The following is an 18,957-nucleotide window of genomic DNA, read 5'->3' on the forward strand; positions in this document are numbered from 1 at the left end:
AGCTCAGCCGTGCCCTGAGTGGGGCTGTGGTGGAACCATCTGTGTCCATCATGGGGCCACCCCGGCCTCCCCTCAGAGGGTCCCTCAGCCCCACCAACAGTGTCTGGGCACCAGGACCCAATAAATTCCCCTCCTCACCTCAGCAAAACACGTATTTAATAACTGTCATTAAAATACTCACTAGCCACACACCCTTCACAGCTTTACTGATGATATCAGCCACAAAAAAAAAATCTCCTCACACCAAAAAGGGAAGCGGCACCGCCACAACGCTGCCAGAGTGGGCAATATACACCCTCAGTACAGCTCCACCCTCGTCTCTCACCCTTTTAAACCACAAAAAAATTCCCCACTAGTAATCCAGCCCCTGGCAATAGCCAGTCTGAGCTTTACCTTTTAATTTTCCAGTCACTGTTTTAACTCCAAATTCCTCTAATGGTAAGTGATTTCCTTTTCTTTAACTCAACCCACGAGCTTTTTAATCTTATTTTCTCCCCCGTCCTGTTGAGGAGGGGGAGTAAGAGCAGCTGGGTGGGTTCTGGCCAGCCCACCACATTTTCCAATCCCCTTCTCCACACTTAATGGAGGAGGTGCCTTGACACAGGGAATCCCTCTGGGCACATAAATCAGCAAACACAAGCTGAAGCCCTCAAAAGGTGATGAATACAAGCACCCCTATTACGTAAGAACTTTCCTGGATAGATTAATGCTTTGAATAATAATTTAAAGTTGACCTGAATTAAAAACTTTGGTAAAAATCTCTCAAAGAACTCCCAAACTGAGCAACCCCCCAGGTGTGCAAAATATTGATGGTGGCTTATGGTGCCACCCTAACAAATTTTTTTGAAATTATTATTCTAAAGTGAGATTTTTGTTGTTTCCTCCTTTCCTTGTGTTTCAGTAGCCAAATATATTTTCTTTCCAGAGAAGAGCTGGGAATCCAGGAACCTGCAGCCAGGGGAGGCAGCAATTAGTGGTTTGAAGTGTTAATGGGACCACAGTGGGAACGGGGAGTCCCTTGAACTCAACTATTAGCAAATTAATAAAAGGAATAACACGATCTCTTGAGTATTATAAATTTAGCACTAATTAGGACTTCTCTTTCTTAGTTATTTTAGGCAAGAAAATCTTCAATATCCTTTGTTAAATCTGAATCATCTTGTTTGTAGAAGTAAATCATATGGAAACATTGGTTTCTTTACCCATCTATAGTCTATTATAAACTTTTGCCATTCTCTTTCTTTCTGACTTATAGCTAGATATTTTGTATACAGTTAGTTTAATTTATCAAATTTTCTCCCAAAAGAGGATTTTCTTTGAATGAGACTAATCTACAGGCCATTTATTTCTCACAGTCCATCCCAAGTGTTTCAAAGATCCCCACTTCACAGGAGTGTCAGTGTTCCAATTTATTTATATTTATTTTATTTATTTATTGCTTATATATTCCAGATGTTAAACCTCATGGAGTTATTGTAAGTGGCAAGCCGTCTTTCTCTGCCAAAGATCTACACAGTTTTGTGTATTTTAGCACTGGGGAATTAATCATGAGAGGAACTTAATCAGGTTTGCAATGATAAAAAGCCCTTAATTAGAGCAGAAGCCAAAATGTCCTCCTGCTCTTCCTTTCTTCTTACACTGCCCAAATCTCATTGAAACTTTGCCTGAAGTCCAGAAAACAAATCTCACAGTTGATTGAATATTTCTAATTGTGAATTGATGTCTACGCTTTTGCAGATATGTTTCAAACCCTGCCTGCTGGCTGTGTTGGCTAATTTGCCCATACCCAGGAAATTAATTCTTTTTTAACTACAGAGCAAAGCTGTGATGTTGGGCAATACATGTCTGCCTTTCTGCAAAGAATATTACTTGTCTCTAGCAAGATCAATGCATCACTAAATGATTGGCATAACCACAGAAGATTTAGCTTTTAATGTTTAGGAAACACTGTTTAGGAAACAGACTGGCTGAGGCAGAAGAAACTCACTTCCATTCAACAAAAACCATAGCTTATTTGAGCCATGAAGAGAAAGTGTAGATGGAAGGATTCATCTTAATTGGTGTCACTAAGGAAAAGAGTATGTTAGAAGTAATCAGTAGTGAGCTCATGGTTTAAAACACACGTGTAACACATGCACATGTACAGCACTGTGGAGAACTGAATTAGAAGCTGTATGAAAATACACCATAAAGCCTGAAAAACATTGGACACTGTCAAGGTGGCTTTCCATAAAAATAGTGCAAATTGATGTTAAAATCTCTGGTTTATAATCCCTTAGAAAGTGTAGTTTGGCAGCAATGTTAATAACCTCTGAAACAAATGTAGCATGAAAAGGGGGATTCCATGAGCAGAGCTCAGCTCAGAAGGCTTTGTCTCATGTCTATGAAAAATCAAATCTTTGCAAAGGTGAGTAAGGTATCAGCCATTTCCCTGTCTAGGAGAACTGGATGAAGACCTTTCCTCATCCTCCTATGGAGGGAAACACATTTCTGTTTACTTCTGCTGAACACTTGGTCAGAGAGAGTTGTCTGCACTGTGTATGAGGCTAAAGAAAGTGTTAATTTTACTATTCTCTACTGCATGAAGTAGGATGTGAATGGTGTGTACTGAGGTGACATTGGAACATTCCATCTGCCATAGGGACCTAAATACTAACCATAACTGAGTGCTTTCCTCCCTCCATGTGAGTTATAACTGCAGGAATAAGATGTGTGAGCGTGTAAGCTGAGCAGCATGTAGATAAATTTCAGATGATGATTTAATGCTGGTGAATACAAATCTTATAGTCCTGCATGCAGTCTGCTACTGGAGAGGACCTTTGAGGTCAATTCATTTCCCTTCTGTCATAGGCAGCCCTCTAAAAGAAACTACATGATAAAGTGATACAGCCCCATCACAAAATTAATTTTTTGCCACCATTTCTACTACTGTAAGAATGCAGGAGGAAGAATCCTCCTGCAGCTCCTTGGAAATGTGGAAATCTTCCTATTCCCAACCTTAATATACTCTTTTTCAGTTTATTCACATAATTCTTTCCTGCCAAAATTGTACTTCTGCTTAAATAGCGCTTCTCCCTTCTGTGTGCTCATCCGTGATGTATTTATAGGGAGTCCTCTCTCAGCATTCACTGCATGGGATAAAACAATCCTTTTTTAGTCTCCTTTCGTATAACAGACTTTCCACAATCTGAATCATCCTTGCAGCTCATCCCTTCACCTGCTGCAGTCTGAGCATGGGGAGCAGAACCAGCAAGAGCAGCTATCTATTGTCTTACTGGGAATTTTTACAGTGCCATTAATAGTCCCTTGTTTCTTACTGCTGTATTGTGCATTTACACTCTCTGTGTGTAGAATTGTTCAAGCATATCAATTATGTTACACAGTGAACCATCGAATTCTGGTGTGTCATCTCCACTGGTGCCACTTGTGCTCCTTGGGAGTGTGGTCAGCATCTTGCAGGCAAAATCCTTCGGTACTTTTCAGCTGGTGCTTTTTCATCCTTGATAGCTCCTGCAGAGTGTTTCAGCACGAAGATGTTTCAGCAGTCATTACAAAAGCAAGTGAATCATTCAAGAAAAGCACAATCCATCCATCTTCTTTAGTGTCACCAATTAATAGCTGCTTAGGATGCTTTGAAACCTATAGCTGCCTAAGCGAAGAAAAATAACCAACCCCTTCCCATAGGGCTGTGCTATCATTATATTTTGAGTACCTTGCCAGTGCAAAGAAGCTTTATTTAATAAGTGAGGTGAGGGCAATATGCAAAGGGCTCTGATGTGAGGCTTTAAAGAAGGGTAAAAGACCAGTTATGCCAATCCAGGATAAGAAGGGAACTAAAAAACAATTGGTAGACAAGAATATTTCTTATTATTGGAAACCATTTCTCATTCCAGAAGCCAGTGGTCAGAGCCTGGCTGATTTTGGTGGACACGCTTCTGTCTGCTGCTGCCCCTCCAAGCAAGCAGCATTGGGGCAACCACACTTTCCTCCACCTGATGGAGCTGGAACAGCCTTTTACCTCATGCTTCTGATTTGAAATATTTTGCTGCAGACTGTGCAAAATAAGGGACCATTTTTAAAAGAGGGTAGTGTTGCCTTTGTGGGCAGCTCAGGCTGGGTCTGTGTGCTCATTCCTCAAGTCACAGGGTGCTAGAGCAAAGCCATTGCACCCTTTGGTGGGGCTCCTCCTTGGGAACTCTGTCCCGGAGTCAAATCCTGACCCACGTTTGCCAGACATAAGGATACACTCCCAAACTTGCCCAGAGCTGCTGACCCCCCTCCCTCCCTCCCATCTCACCTCCCTGTCTGAGACATTATGGTTGCTGATGGCTTTTGCCACTGGACACACAGCTCTGTCTGTACAGGACGTCAATGCCACCTGTACAGGATGTCTGAGCAGGATGGCAATGCCACCTCTTGAGGGGAATCAATTCACTTCCAGCTAATGTGCCAGAGGTGGAGGTCTGTGCCTAAGTGTAATGGAGCCTGATGGAGGCTAATTAAATAGAAAACCATCCATTCGTGCTGTCTCATTAGGGATTTGTCATAAAAAGCTTATGTTCTCTTACAAGCCTAAACAAGTGTGTTCCCCATGTAAAAATGAGCCATAAAGCTGTCTGGAGAGTAGTTAACATGTCTAAGCTGTCATTTATAAGGGCTGTCTGCAGCCTGGATCCTGCAGGTGGGAATGGCCTTTCCAGTGTCCTCAAACCACCCTGCATAAGTGGGGCATCCCTCCTTCAACGTGGGAAAGAGGGACAAGCCCAGCCATCCTGCACTGGCAGTCGTGTGGAGCGGATGTTTCTCCATCTGGCCCTGACGGGAGCTGGGAATCATAGGCAAAGAGCACTTGTTATTCTAGAGCTGTGCCAAAGATGTTCAGAGGTTACAAAAGTATAAGTCTAATAGCAGTGTTTGCTGGGGGCTGTGGAGACTGGCTCCCCTCACCGTTGTAAGTGGCCTGGTCTCCTCCTCAACCTCAACTAGGCTACTATTTTTGAGGAAAACTGATTATCCTGTAGGACACGGGAATCATCATGTTATTTTTGCAGTGGAAGGAAGTTAAGGGCTGTGTCCCCTTGGCTGCCCCGAGGGAAAAATCAGCATGGTCTAAATGGCAGCTCTCCTCAACGTCTGTCCGGGATGAGCTTTTCACTCACCCAAACAGTGCAGGATTCAGAGTTTCTGCCAAAACTAGGACTTCTGCAGAAGTCATACGAGGGCAGGTCTCCTGTGCAGGAGGAGATAACTGCTTTGGGTCTGTGCGATGACCCTTGGGGTAACGCCAGCTGGTGTCTCCTTGCAGGCGTCAGAGGTGGAGCGGCAGCTCTCCCTGCAGGTCCACACCCTCCGGGAGGACTTTCGGGAGAAGAACTCCTCCAGCAGCCAACACATCGTGCGGCTGGAGAGCCTCCAGGCCGAGGTGAGTCACCTGTGCTAGGCCCTGCTCCTTCAAAAGGCAGCCAGGGCTGTTTTAGCTTGTATAATGACCCTCCCTGAACTGAGTAAACAGAACCTGCTGTTGGAGCAAACAGAGGGGTGGCAGCAGTGGGGCAAAGGACTCCTCCAGCAGGAATTTTTGCTGCTGCCCAGGGATGGCTGGGCTGGCTCAGGCTTCCAGTGCTGCCTTGGCCACAGCATGCCCGGAAAATGAATGGATGAGAAGGATCTTCCAGGAGCTAAACCATGGCTGTGCTCCTGCAGGGCTGCTGCCCAGTTTGGGTTAAACTCTGGGGCATGGTGGGAAGGACTGCAAGAGGTTTTTTTTATCCTGTTCCTCATGCTTGCGAAGAAAGCAGCAATCCTCTCCTGCCTCTGAGCCACGCACTTGGGAAAGCAAGGAGCCCCTGCCTGTTTTAACTGTGGTACATTAGCAGGAATGATACAACCTTCCTTCCTCTTCCCTTCCCTGATGAGGTGTCACTGGGAACCATGTAGCCAGGAACTACACAAGTAGATGTCCAACTCTACTGCCCAACCAGTTCTTTTATTTAAAGGCCGTCTGGAAAAGCTTTTCCTAAAATCTCTCAATTTGTTCTTTTCTCCCACTCCCACCTGCTCCTTGCTGGTCCCTCGCCTTTTCTTCCCCTCCCCTTGGTGTGGAGCAGCAGGTCCTTGAAGTAAGTACGGAGGCTTGGAAGGGTTTGCCTGCGTGTACATCGCTGTTACCATGCATGCCTGTCACTGTGCATGCCCACCTTGCCTCCTCACCTCCCTCCTGTTTTGCTTTCCAAATCCCATTCTCCCCATGTCCTTCCCATGGCCCAGGGCTCACGGCAGAGTGGTTCTTTTTTCTGTTATACAGTTGTTCACACTGTGTTCATTACTGGTTTGGCTGCCAAATACAAACTCTTGCTACAACCTCTGTATTAAACCTCTTATTTTTTTTCTCCAACCCTCTCAAATCATGATGGTGGTGGGCAGAGACATCTCAGAAGCCATTAGTCACCTAAGAGCAGCTTCCAATACCTCCAGCAGCCTTTACCCTACGGAAATAGCAAGTCAACACACTTGGCTAACTTTCCTTTATGCAGCCAAATCTTTCCAACAATTGGAAAGCAGCAAAGAGACAAGGTCCTAAAAAGGCCAAGAAAACAATGGGAAGTTGCTGAATTTGTCTACAGTCCACGGGTTGAAAGGAGGCCATAGGGACTATTTAGAGTTATACTGGGCTGGTGGATGGCTGGCATGCCAGTCCCCAGAGATCCTGTGTGTACTAATCTGGGAAAAGGCTCCTTCTTCTTGGTTAAACAAGAAGTGACCTTGGCTAGTGCTGATTCATCCTGTGCACTGTTCCCAGCTAACTGAGTCATGGAGGGTTTGTTTGGCACGCTGTCCCTCCGCCTGAAATCACTGCCCTTGACAATTAAAAGAAATGAACCAATTTTAAAGGCAACTGATCACTGGGAGGCTAAAAATAAGCATGGCACAGAAAGGAGTCTTCACAAGGAAAAAGACAGAAAAATCCCTGATGAGGACCTGATGAACACACAGCAATTAAGAACAGCTATGAGCAGTGCTGTGGCACAGCCCTGTGGGGAGCAGGATCCCACAGGCTCACCCTGGATCCTGCTGGCTCACCCTGTGATCTTCAGCACCCATACAGGAGAAAATGCCACCATGCTCAGTCAGGGACTAGCCAGGAAAAGTAACTAGTTTTGCCAGGTCTTGCAAATGTTAAGGTAGAAGGGGTGGGCAGGGCTGGTCTCTGCTTAATCCCTTTGGACATTTCTGCCTGCTCCCTGACCTGCCAATGCCCACCCACCCCCTTTAGAGCTGCCTTTGCAGCCTGGAGAAGGAGGGTTTCCTTCCAGAGCCTTCCTAAGCTTTAAACCACACACACAGTTTCTCTCATACAAGTACAGAATACTTATGCACATACTCTGGCTTTTTTCTGCTGTTTCGTTTCTCTCTCCGGAATGTGATTTCCCTCCTCTCTGCTTCCTGCAAAGTGTGGGGTTCTGACACTGCCTCTCTTTCCTCTGCAGATCAAAATGCTGACGGACAGGAAGAGGGAGCTGGAGCATCGCCTTAGTGCCATGATGGAGGAGAACGACCTGCTCCAGGGAACCGTGGAGGAGCTGCAGGACCGAGTGCTCATCCTGGAGAGACAAAGCCATGACAAGGACCTGCAGGTGAGGAGGCAGCAGTGAGGCAGGGAAGGGATGGGGAAATGCAGTAAAAGACACATTTTAGGGCAAAATTGGCCAGGAAGATAATCAAGAACTGAGAGTCAAAACAACTCATAAATCCATAGAATAAAATGCCTCATGGCATCAAGTAAGGTCCCAGGTGTTTCCTGGGATCTGGGAACAGATAACAGGAGCCTCAGTGACAGCAAAGAGCAGCTTAGGAGGGAGATCTGAGCAAGGGAGTGGGACAGGGTGCCAGGGAAATTAGGTACATGTCAGAACAAGCAGAGAATTTTGGTTGTAGTTCATTTTAGTTAATTTTCTAATAGTAGAATTGGCTTCAGAAAGGGCTTCTTTAGACGCTGCTGTCCCAGAGGGCAGTCACTGGTCTCGTGGCTCTCACTGCTCAGACAGTTTCCCATGGTATTCACAGCCATGTGTCACCAAACATCACTCCCCAGAGAACCACCTGGCACCTCTGGGGCTTATGACATCTTGAGAGAGAGTAAGATTTTTCCATTTTGCTGCCATGGGTTGACAACCCCTGAATCCCCAGGTCTGCAAAACAGCCCTGAAAATTTTTTCCTTTTTTTAACATGTATTTGTATTTGTGCATATATTTTTTAAAAATCTGTCTGTATCACTTTCTTTTTGGATTCATTTCTTACTGTGTTGTTTTCAGCAAATTGTTTTACCTGAGTCCTAACTTTTTCACAATGTTTCTCATTTTAGTGCTGATTAACTTGCTATTTTTATCTTTCAGGATATTCTGGAGTCTAAACAATGTCTAATGACATTTGGAGATTATTAAGCTCCAATAAATAGCAACACCAGCCAAGAGTACTTTTCTCCTGGCTGGAAACCCTGCTTTATGTCACTCATTTCTCCCTCTCAGCTCCTTCAGAAACCAAGAGATTCATCCAGTCCTTATCACCTCCACTAATACTTTTTTTCCAATACCTTGATTTTCTTCACAAGCTGCACCAAAGCCAGATGGAGCTCCAGGAGGTGCGTCTGTCCTACCGGCAGCTGCAGGGGAAGGTAGAGGAGCTCAGTGAGGAGAGAAGCCTCCAAAACCTCAACACAACCAGCACGTCCCTCCTATCTGAGATAGAGCAGAGCATGGAGGCAGAGGAGCTGGAACAAGAACGAGAGCAGGTATTTGCCCTCCAGCCCCTGGGAAAGCCCACGGGCCCTCTGTGACCAGCCCCTGAGGGAAAGGGAGTTTATTGCATTTGATCTGGGTTTGGAGCTAAACTAAGGGCCAGAAAATTGGGAACAACACTCTTTTGACCATATGAAGCCAAACCTCTGCATCCATTTCAAAACCAACAGAGCAAGCTAGACAGATATTTGTGAGGTTCAGCAAACACATGCTTCACTTTACCACAGAAGGAGAATTTCCATGGCCTTGATGTCCCAGCCTCTTGTCTCTTGTTTCAGCTGAGGCTGCAGCTCTGGGAGGCCTATTGCCAAGTGCGGTATCTCTGCTCCCACCTCAGAGGGAACGACAGCGCGGACTCAGCCGTCTCCACAGACTCCTCCATGGACGAGTCTTCAGAAACCTCATCAGCCAAAGACGTCCCAGCCGGGAGCCTTCGGGCAGCTCTCAGTGAGCTCAAAAGACTGATACAAAATGTGCTGGATGGGGCAGACTCCACGGTAAGTTGGTGGCACAGAGACACCTTGGCTTGTGCATGTCCCGGGCCCAGGTGACAGAGCTTGCTGCAGGTTCTGCTGGATCTTGAAGTTCCCAGTTTCCAAGAAAACCTCTGTGGCCCACAGAGATGGGCTGTCACAGTGCACAGCCTGCTGCATGTGTCTCAAATGGTCAGACAAGAGCCAAGCATGTGGGGTTTCAGCCCTGCAGTGGTCAGACCACCTAAAGTTTCAAGCTCGTGCAACCGTCGCTGGCCTGGGAGTCATTCTGGAAAATTAATAAACATAGGCTTACTTTGAGATTTTCAGTAAGTTAGAGTTTCAACGTGGAAATACTGCAGATTGCCTTATACATCACAGTTCAGTTATTTCTCTTAGGGTTTTCCTAACCTTGCTTCATTAGCAATAGCATCACAAAAGCATCGTAACCCCTATGTGGGTAGGTTCTGTCCCTGCAAATTGTCACTGGGTATGAATGTCATGGCAAGAGCTGCCAGACAGGTGAAAGGTTTTGCTGGCACAAGATGATGTCTGTGGGATATTGTCCCCAGGCTGCTGAGCAGGAGGGGAGGACCACTCAGCATCCACAGGAGTGCAGAATTACAAGAAAACACCTCACTTTTCACAATGGCTCAAATCAGGCCTGTTCCCATCCCCCACAAGCTGGTTGCATTGCCAGGATGACTTATTTGAGATGCCATGGTGAGGAACACAGTGCAGACCCTGCAGCTGCAGACCTGCATGGGAGTACTCACCCTCCTCGTTTAAGGATCCACAACAGCTGCAAGTAGGCTGAGTATAGAGATGAAGTTGTATTTGTTAAATAAAATGTGGAAAGTCCTGCAAAAGGTCCACAAACACAGAGATTGTAACCATATGTTACCAAGCAGGTCTCTGTACATTTGGTTTGTGTTAAGCTCTGCATGCTCTTTGTATCATGTGTACAAGCACCACCACTGGCTGAGCACGTTTCCGCTGTGGAGGTATCTGGGAAAAACCCTGAAACTCTACCGAGGTCACATTCACATTTTCTTCTTCCTTGTTTAGTACCTCCATCCCAAACCGGTATCAAATTAATGCAATTGCCTTTTTTAAAGTGAAATCTGAGCAAGAGATTTCTCTCCCGCTCTCAGAGCTCTCGACGAAGCGACGACGACATGTTAGAGGAACAGATCAGGAGAACAAGTGAGGATTCACGAGCCCTGAGGGAATTAATGGAGGGAGAACGGGGGAAACTGAGGCAGAGTTTGGAGGAGCTGCAGCGACTGCACAGCCAGGTTAGCAATCCCCACACTTTACATGTGGTCTTGTAACACCAGTGTTCATCCTCCAAGACATGCCTTCCATCGAAGAGATCAACACGATAAATAACCCAGGAGGATTTAGGCCAAAATCACCTATGGCTGGATGAGGGAGACATTGTTAAACCCAGTGCAGAGGATTTATGCATTTAGAAGGAGAGTTTTTGACAGGTTGTCTGGGATCCATCCCAGGCATTGTCTCAAACAGCCAAACTTCCTTTAAACCTTTCTCCCAGTCCACTTTTCAGCCAATCTGTGTTGCTTAAGTTCATCTCAGCAGAAGACCCCAAAGTACAAGTCTGCTTGATATGGGGTACTAGAAACCCAAAGGTTTCCAGTCTGACCCAAGCTGCTTGCCTTAAGCCCTTGTGAAAGACATATACATCCCCTGGATGGATATAACAATGCTGCTCTGCTGTGCATGAAGCAGGGTTTGACTCCTTCCATAGCAGCATCACAATGATGCACAGAAATGCACACCCAGAGAATCCTAATCATGGCCAGCCTGTCACCCCAGGGCCAACAGGGCAGAGACAATCTCAACAGCAACAAATGATCCAGCCCTGAAACCAACTCCACACCCAAGGCACAGAATCCCACTGCAACCGCACTGAACGCAGCATCACCCATGTCTGAGGTCCTATGCCAAGAGCAGTAAATGGAGAGAGGCACCCAAGGAGATGCTCTGCAATCCCTGTTTCTGTGGGACAAGACTCCAAATGCTGGAGGGGATCCAGAGGCTGCAGCAGTAGCATCCTTTGTTGAAGGTGCTTGTGCAGCGCCAACTGCACTGGAGCAGGGAATGGGATTAACACTGGTCTTGGCAATGGTGCTGTATTGCCCTTTTGATGTAACCCCTTAAAGAATAAATAGGAAAACATCCCTGTTCAGAAAGTCAGCACAAGTCTGACAGCCTTGTGTAGGGCTGTGGGGGCTCCCACCACGGGACCGAAAAGAGTGAGAGCATCATTAAATACGCCAGCAGTGATGGCTGCCTGTGTGGGGGGGTGGGAAATGGTCCTGCTGACAGAGCAGCTGGTCAGAGGCAGAGTGGAGAAGGGGAGCAGCCCTGGAGCCCATCCTTCTCGGAGGGATGCTCCTCTCAGCGATGTGGCCACCAAAAGAGACAATACTGGGGGTCCAAACTTCCCCCCCAGCAAGACATGAGCCCAGACACTTCTCTGGCTGTGCTGCCATGATCCTGTGCATCACCCCCAGGTCCCCCTTTATCCTTAAACACACCTGAGATGGAGGAGACAAGGGCTTGATGACTGCAACCTGGCTCTGCTGACCGAGACCTTTTGAGGCTCTTTCACACGTTTTGAGTGACCACCTGTACACCACCCTGTGTGTCTGGAGCAGCACCTCACACACGAGGCCTTGACAGGACACCAGGAGAGAGCAGCACGTGGTTGTTTTTTGCTGTGACTGATCTTCCCAAACTCCCCAGCCAAGAAGGACCAGAAGACCTGGCCTGGATCGCAACTCTGGAACCCTGTCTCTGCTTTTAGGGGTCCCTGACTACCAGAGCTCTGAATATTTAGTGAACAAAGGGAAAACTGCAGTTCTATTTTCTTCTTACACCTCTATGTGATATGAAGAAAGATGGGGCATAGCTACAAATGTAGCAGACATTGCTCTTGGAGAAATCCTCCAGCCTCTCACAGCAAGCACACATCTCCCACAGCTTTTGCCTGTAACTCATCCTTGCACTTGCTCCACGTTAATAATTATTCTCACCTCCCACCGAAGAGGCAACATCATCTTCTGTTCAGGTGCTAAAGAAAATCGATGCACATGGAAATCTGGTCCAACCTGGGGGAGCAGTGCTCTGCTGCCTCCTCATCCCTCTGTGCTGTCACTGGTATTGATACAATCAAAGGGAAACTCCTCCTAAATGGCTTTTGGAACTGTAGCACCACACACATTCATTGCTTCTGCCTGAGAGCAAGGTGAGCTGGTGGAGATGGGAGTCACCCCTGCCTCTGTCTACACTGGGAAGTGGTTTCACATCTTCTCCCTGTCTGTCTTCTCCCTCAGTGGCATCCCATTCTTACCTGAAGCACAGATAAAACTAGTTAAAATCCCAAATGGTTCCCCAAACACTGTGTTTTGGGCCTCTTGATCCTCTGTCCCCTGGGAATTCTGCAGAAGTGCTCAGCACCTTTCACATTGCCCCACTACTGCTCTCTGCCCCATTGCTGCCCTGAGGTGCACCCCACGGGGGGCTGTGGGAGGGCAGGGCTCAGGAACAGCTCCCCAATTCCCTGGCAGCCCTGGGACACCGTGGGGAGTCTCTGCACACAGACAGGGCGTCTTCACACCCTCCTCCCCCCGGCCCAGCCACGCTGCACTAACGGCAGATCCTCCCACGCCCTGGATGTGATGAGCCCTTTTTGACTGTCTGCCCTCTATTTAAAGATTTCTTTGAAGATTCAAGCACTACTGAGCTGCATTTAGAGACAGGAGGTGGGTCAAATGCTGGAAGGGTTTCCAGGTGATGGAGTAGTGTAACAGAGCATGTGTGTGCCCTAGACAAAAGAAATTAAACGTGTATGAAATATTGCAAAGCTCTGCTAATGCAATCCTTGCATGATTTCACACCCTATTAACTCACTCTGCACAGGACCAAAACGATAGATCATTTCTCAGACTATTTAAGACTCCACACATATTTTAAAGTCTAATTAAAATTGTAAGATGTGCCAGTAACACCTTCCATGGCACGAAAGGGAATTTTCACATCCTTTGTCTACAGCTTCATTCTACAGGAGACGTGATGGCCCCTTCAAAAAATCTTATTTGCTGCTAAATTATGTTAGCAATAATTTAACCCTGGAAAGATCAGAATTACAACAGGCAGGCCCAGAGGATGCATTCACAAGACAAACTGCTTGGAGAGGGGCAATATTTTAGTACCGATGCCATAGTGACAGCAAAGTCACAGATGGGTCCTGCTCTGCTTTCAGTGCTGTTTCTGCATGTTACTGAGGCTTAGTGACCATCTCACTGAGACCAGCACTGCCACCATCCCTGGGAAGGCCAGCACACTTTAATGAGGTGTTGCACCAGCACTAACAGCCCCCTCCCAGCAGACACAGCTTCTCCTACAAGCAGAGGAGCTCAGCCTCCAGGTTGGCCCGTGTGGGGTTTTTTCCACACACTCATGGTGAATTTGCCTGAGCAGCCCTTGGTTTCACACCTTCCCTCTGCCCACAGGTCACGCTGCTGAGTGTGGAAATGACGACGCTGAAGGAGGAACGGGACCGGCTGCGAGGAGCTGCCGAAGACAAGGAGACAAGTGAACGGCTCCTGCAGGCCATCAGGGACCGGGACGAGGCCATTGCCAAGTAAGTGGCATGAACAGCCAAGGCCAGGCTGGGTCAGCAGTTACAGAGTGCCTTGGCAGGAGATGCCTCTGGGGTGGATTTGTCCTACCCTCTGCAAATCTGAGGAGCTGTTACAGTGTGATGGAGCGAGTCTCAGTTTCACTGGACTTGGGAAATGCTGCCAGGAGCTTGGGAACAGGGCAGGAGATGCCCCATGGCAGGACTGGGGACATTAAGGAGGATGCTGTGAAGCATGTTTTTGCCATCCCTAGTGCTGGCATGAGTCACTGCAGGGAGGAGAGGACTTCAGGGAACCAAATGGTCTGCCCTATTTGTCATATTTGAATTCTTTTGCTCTTCCAGACACACCCTGCTTTCCTGCCCCTCCCCATTACAGCCCTGCTTGGGCTTCTTCCCTAAACCATTTCATTTTTCTGGTCACTCGCTCTCCTTTCCTGTTCCAGGGTCTTTCTTGCATCTCCAGTCCTGTAATTCTCTGTTTCTCCTTTTGGGATTCTCTCACTGGTTTGGCTCTTTATTTTCCCCATCCTCCTTGCACACCTGTGCAGTTCTGCTCCCCTGTACCCTATGCCCCCCTTCCCCAGCTCTGTCCTTGGGCCTGTCAAAATGCCCTGAGCACTCTTTGCCCCGGGGAGAGGGGCAGAAACATTCACACCTCTGTGCTCCAGCTAGAAAGGATATATGTGGTAATCTCTTCAATAAGCAGATGAACCAGGACACCACAAGTCCATCTTCTTAGGGAAACTCAAGCCCCAGGCAAGAGGAGAAGCACAGGAGCATTGCAGCTCTGAAGGTGCAGGAGCTAAATCAGCCTGCACCATCCCTTCACCTTTTTTGAAGTGACCTGATCATCCCTGCTGCTCTTGCCCAGGTAGCTGGCTACCGAATTCCCATCGCTGTCCTCTGTAACACCTCCATCTGTTGGCAAGGATCAGGAGCATCCCAGCTGTCTGCCAGGCGCAGAGAGAGGTGGTTCTGACATTTCCAGTGCGTGTGGGTTGCGGGTTGTGCTGTGGCTATGGCAACACGCTGCCATCAATCCCCTGGTAATATCCAGCCAGCAAGGGGGAGCTCGGCAGCAAAAGCCTGTCTAAGGTGCTCAAACCAGAGCCGGGAGTGGAAGGGCACAGTTTCTCCAGTCCACTAATGACCCTGCTGGCACAAAGCACCAATATTTACGGCTGACTGTCACAGGAGCCCCGGGAACGGGGACGAGAGGAGTGTGCAGGGGGGAGTGGCGGGGGATTAATGAGCAGAGAGTGGCAGCAAGTGAAAGCAGACAAGAGCGACTTGTTGCTGGAAATGAAAACATCCCTCCCAGACCGAGTGGGCTGTTCCCAGGCACTGAACCTCCTGGGAGGCTCGTGATATGCTTCCCACCTCACACCTCAAGGGTTAAGTCGCTTTTGTTGAACCCATCCCCCAAAAAATCCCTGACTCTGAACAGAAATAAAATCACTGCCCGAGGCAGACATCTGGCGTGGAAAATTTTTGCTTGAAGCTGAAGTTTGGCAACATGGGAAGCAATAGGAAAACAGGATCCTATAATAGGAAGTGTTAAGCAACCAGTACCTGGAATATAAACACAAGTTCTCAAATTGCTCTTCTGCAGGGGAACACAAGGGAGCTATTAGGAGGGGAGGAATTAGCTACAGTTAATAAGATGCAATTATTTCTCTCGAAAATGTTTGCAAGGAAAGATGGTTCCCAGCAAGTCATGTTACAGCTTCCCATCACACAGCAGTTAATTGAAAACTTAAGCTTTGTGCTCACCTGTTGTGCTCCCAGTATGGTGAGCAGCATTTCCTAGCTTGGGCAGTTTACTCCATCCTGAAGGATAATTCCTTTCCACTAGCAGCTGGAACATCTCAGCCACTGAGCACTCAGGGCCCTTTGGGCAACCTTGTCCATGGTGTTACAGGCCCAGTGGCCATCAAATACCTGGAAAGAAATGCAGCAGTGGTGTTCCCAGCCTCATTGAAATTGGGATCTCTCCTTAAAGCATAACATTTAATTCAAACAATTTTAACAGTTTGTCATTCTTTAAAAGCATTTCCTGTGATAAGCTCTCTTCTTCCATTTCTTCCTTCCTTCAGTCCAAGTACCAAGTAAAAGCACAATTGTACTCTTTAAAGGTTTTGTCTGTTTGTTTGTTTGATATTTCAATTTATTGATCAAGTGATTAGACACAGGTCATTTGATTTTTAGCACATACTATTCTTTTTTATGCATTAGTAAACAGAAGAAAAGGAAAGAATATTTATATATAGATTTTACCTTGTTTTAGATCTCTGCTTTAATGGCAGATCATGCACATTATCCAGGCACATATTATCTTACACAGCAGTGCATTTGATTTTCTTTTTGTATTCTTCATAGTGTGCTTACCAGAAATCTGCTGGGTTTATAGTAATGATGTCAACAGCTCTGTCCCACTCTTCAAATTAATAGATTGTCCAGAATGGAATGGAGATGAACAGTTTAGGAAGTGAGGACTTGCCTGTGAAAGAAATTTTTGACTTCTCCTCAAGGATATGTTTAACTTTTGCTTTAAAAAAAAAAGAAAAAAAAAAAAGAAAAAAAGAGAAGTCACATGCCCCAATTTCTGTGATCCCCACAGGAAGAACGCGGTGGAGGTGGAGCTGAGCAAGTGCAAGATCGACATGATGTCCCTCAACAGCCAACTGCTGGATGCCATCCAGCAGAAGGTGAACCTCTCGCAGCAGCTGGAGGCCTGGCAGGTGAGCAGTCCCAGCCCCACAGGGCAGGGTCTGGGTGGCATGTGGTCCCAGAGGCACCTTTGGGTGACTGTCCCCCCTCCCTGTGGGTTTGCTGCGTTCTCAGCCCGTAGACTGGGGGGTTTGGTTTTGGCTCTGCAGGAGCCAGTGGTGCAGTGGGACTCGGGGGGGTGAGCTGCCCTCCCTGCTCCAAGCTGTTCAGCCGAGAGCTGTTCATGATACAGGTACACTCATTTAAACAGACTGTATCTCATGGCTGCAAGCAGAATGGGTAATGTGCATGTGGCAGAGTAACCTGCTGTGCCCCTGGAGGGGAGGGGTCCGTGCAGGAGGTGTCCCCAGCAGGTACAGCCTTGGGGACATGTGGACACACCATGTCCATGCATTTCCATAAAGGACCAGAAAGGTGGGAGAGTGGGAGACAGAGGGGTTGTTATGACTGTTGCTGCACTGTTTTCATCAACTGAGAAGATCCATCAAGAAGGAGAAGCTAAAATCCCAGCTCTCCACCAAGGTAAAAAAACCAAACCCATGGCAGTCCCACAGCTGCCCTGGAGATGCTCTGCTTGGGGTCAGTGGGGAAAACCCTCGTCAAGGCAGAGAGCCCTTGAGAGCAGGCAAAGCTGTCTCCTCCCAGAACCAGCACCGAGGGAGGGCTACTTTAACACCAAATAAAGCAGAATCAAAAGGTCTGTGCCATTTAGAGTGATTTGTTGCAGACCATGCAAGACCTCAACTCTACTAAAAACCAGCCTGACCAGTAGAAACCTTTCCCGTACAACCTCGCTCCTGTCTCAACTCCACTGTGTTTTCGTTTCTCTCTTTTTTTTTTTCTTCTTTTCTTTTCTTTCTCCTGCTTACAGTTTGCTTCCTCAGGGCTTTTTACTATCTGGCTCCTTTGGTTTCTGATCTAGTGGCCTTTCTCAGTTCCTGTACCAACAGCTTTAGTCGTACACCCCTCCTGCCTTTGAGGTGAGCTCCCCACACCCTCGCCAACACCCGCCATCCCCTTGCCTGCTCCATCTGCTGCCACCATCACCCACATCCTTCTCTGCCCTCACCATCATCTGGCAAGAGGGGTCAGTGGGGGGTCTCCGTTACCCACAGTATTCTGCACACACACACCCCACCTCAGCACCAGGCCAGGGCACGAGGGGTAGAATCCCCTTGTCCCCATGGCGAGGCTTTTCCAGGTCACCACAGGAAAAGCCAGGCTGAGGTGCACATATTATTAGTCCTCTGTATCCACGTATCTAGAATCTGGAAAACTTCCTGAAATAGAGACTGGCATAGGAGCTGTCTGGATCCAAGTTCTGCTTCAGTTTGGATGGGTGGTATTTAATGTACTTAGTACATTTAGTATTTAGTGCTAGAGTAAACCCAGCTTAGGGTTTAACAACAGGTCCTATTGCAGCAATACAACAACCCCAGAGCTGCTCCCACCAGCTCTGACATGAGGCCCAGGCCCACTAGCACAGCAGTAAGTTGTCTCCAACTTACTGACCTAAAGCATTATTACACAGCAAAATAGTTTCCAACCACCTAATGTCCCCAGAACAGCAGCTCAGCCACAGAGGCACAAAACAAGTCGGGTGATTTATGTATTCTGGGGACTGTTTTCCAAAGGTGAATGTTTCTGATAAAATAGAATAAGAGTCTCTGCTTTAGCTGGGCATAAGTAAAAGCTTTAATCTGATAGTATTTTGTTCTTGCACCCTTCTAGTCTGCATTTCACCAAGGACTCTCAACAAGATTACAGGCTATAAAATAGGACACAAGCAAAAATCCTCCACAGCCAAGTGCTGTGCTCTCTGATTCACACATCTGACAGACAGGGGCCCAAACACAGTGCACTCTCAATAGTGCATACTGTATTTTTATATATATATATATAATATTTTTTGTGTATATATATAAAAAATATATATAAATCATACTCACCCCTTGTCGTGTGCTTGGTCAAGGACACAGATCTGCCATGCAGGAGCCTGGGTACCTACTTCTTTTACTAGAAGAGGTGCCTTCAAAATCCCAGTGCCATACATTTTCACATGGCAGCTTCAGCTCTGGAAACCTGTTTCATCTTAATACTGATGTTTACCTTAACCTCTTCAACTCTCCCTCTGCCTTTCCTCTCTCCAGCCCTGCTCTTAAAAGACCCAAAGCTTCCCCAGTCTGTGTAGCTCTGTACCCTCCTGCTCCCCCAGGGAAAGTCCCCATAATAAATTCAGGTCCAGGTCATGGCTATTGATCCTTTTCCCTGCAGAAAACGCTGCAA

The 18,957-nt window shown here is 47.2% G+C and overlaps 1 protein-coding gene and 2 long non-coding RNA genes across 6 annotated transcripts in view; 1 reads left to right on the forward strand and 2 right to left on the reverse strand.

The window, feature by feature from the left end:
- The window catches only part of BICDL1 (BICD family like cargo adaptor 1), a 50,078-nt gene that overhangs the window by 25,789 nt on the left and 5,332 nt on the right, over positions 1–18,957 (forward strand). For all 4 annotated transcript variants that reach the window (XR_003530637.1, XR_003530638.1, XM_027661499.1 and 1 more), the window contains exons 3-10: positions 5,306–5,422; positions 6,108–6,119; positions 7,488–7,634; positions 8,610–8,789; positions 9,075–9,293; positions 10,424–10,567; positions 13,811–13,941; positions 16,562–16,682. Coding sequence is in view for 2 of the 4 variants with exons in the window: in XM_027661499.1 (XP_027517300.1) it covers positions 5,306–5,422; positions 6,108–6,119; positions 7,488–7,634; positions 8,610–8,789; positions 9,075–9,293; positions 10,424–10,567; positions 13,811–13,941; positions 16,562–16,682 (1,071 nt within the window). In the remaining 2 variants the exon portion in view is untranslated. The remainder of the gene's footprint in view (positions 1–5,305; positions 5,423–6,107; positions 6,120–7,487; positions 7,635–8,609; positions 8,790–9,074; positions 9,294–10,423; positions 10,568–13,810; positions 13,942–16,561; positions 16,683–18,957) is intronic.
- LOC113955725 lies at positions 7,520–9,127 on the reverse strand. The gene is made up of 3 exons (XR_003530644.1): positions 9,019–9,127; positions 8,592–8,660; positions 7,520–7,601 (listed from the first exon to the last, which is right to left on the reverse strand). It is a non-coding gene; the product is annotated as an uncharacterized LOC113955725 (long non-coding RNA).
- Positions 9,340–16,622, reverse strand: LOC113955723. Its single transcript, XR_003530642.1, has 4 exons — positions 16,330–16,622; positions 15,715–15,882; positions 12,332–12,648; positions 9,340–9,558 (listed from the first exon to the last, which is right to left on the reverse strand). It is a non-coding gene; the product is annotated as an uncharacterized LOC113955723 (long non-coding RNA).

Source organism: Corapipo altera, unplaced genomic scaffold (assembly GCF_003945725.1).
Source record: "Corapipo altera isolate COAL_440 unplaced genomic scaffold, ASM394572v1 150, whole genome shotgun sequence".
NCBI lineage: Eukaryota > Metazoa > Chordata > Aves > Passeriformes > Pipridae > Corapipo > Corapipo altera.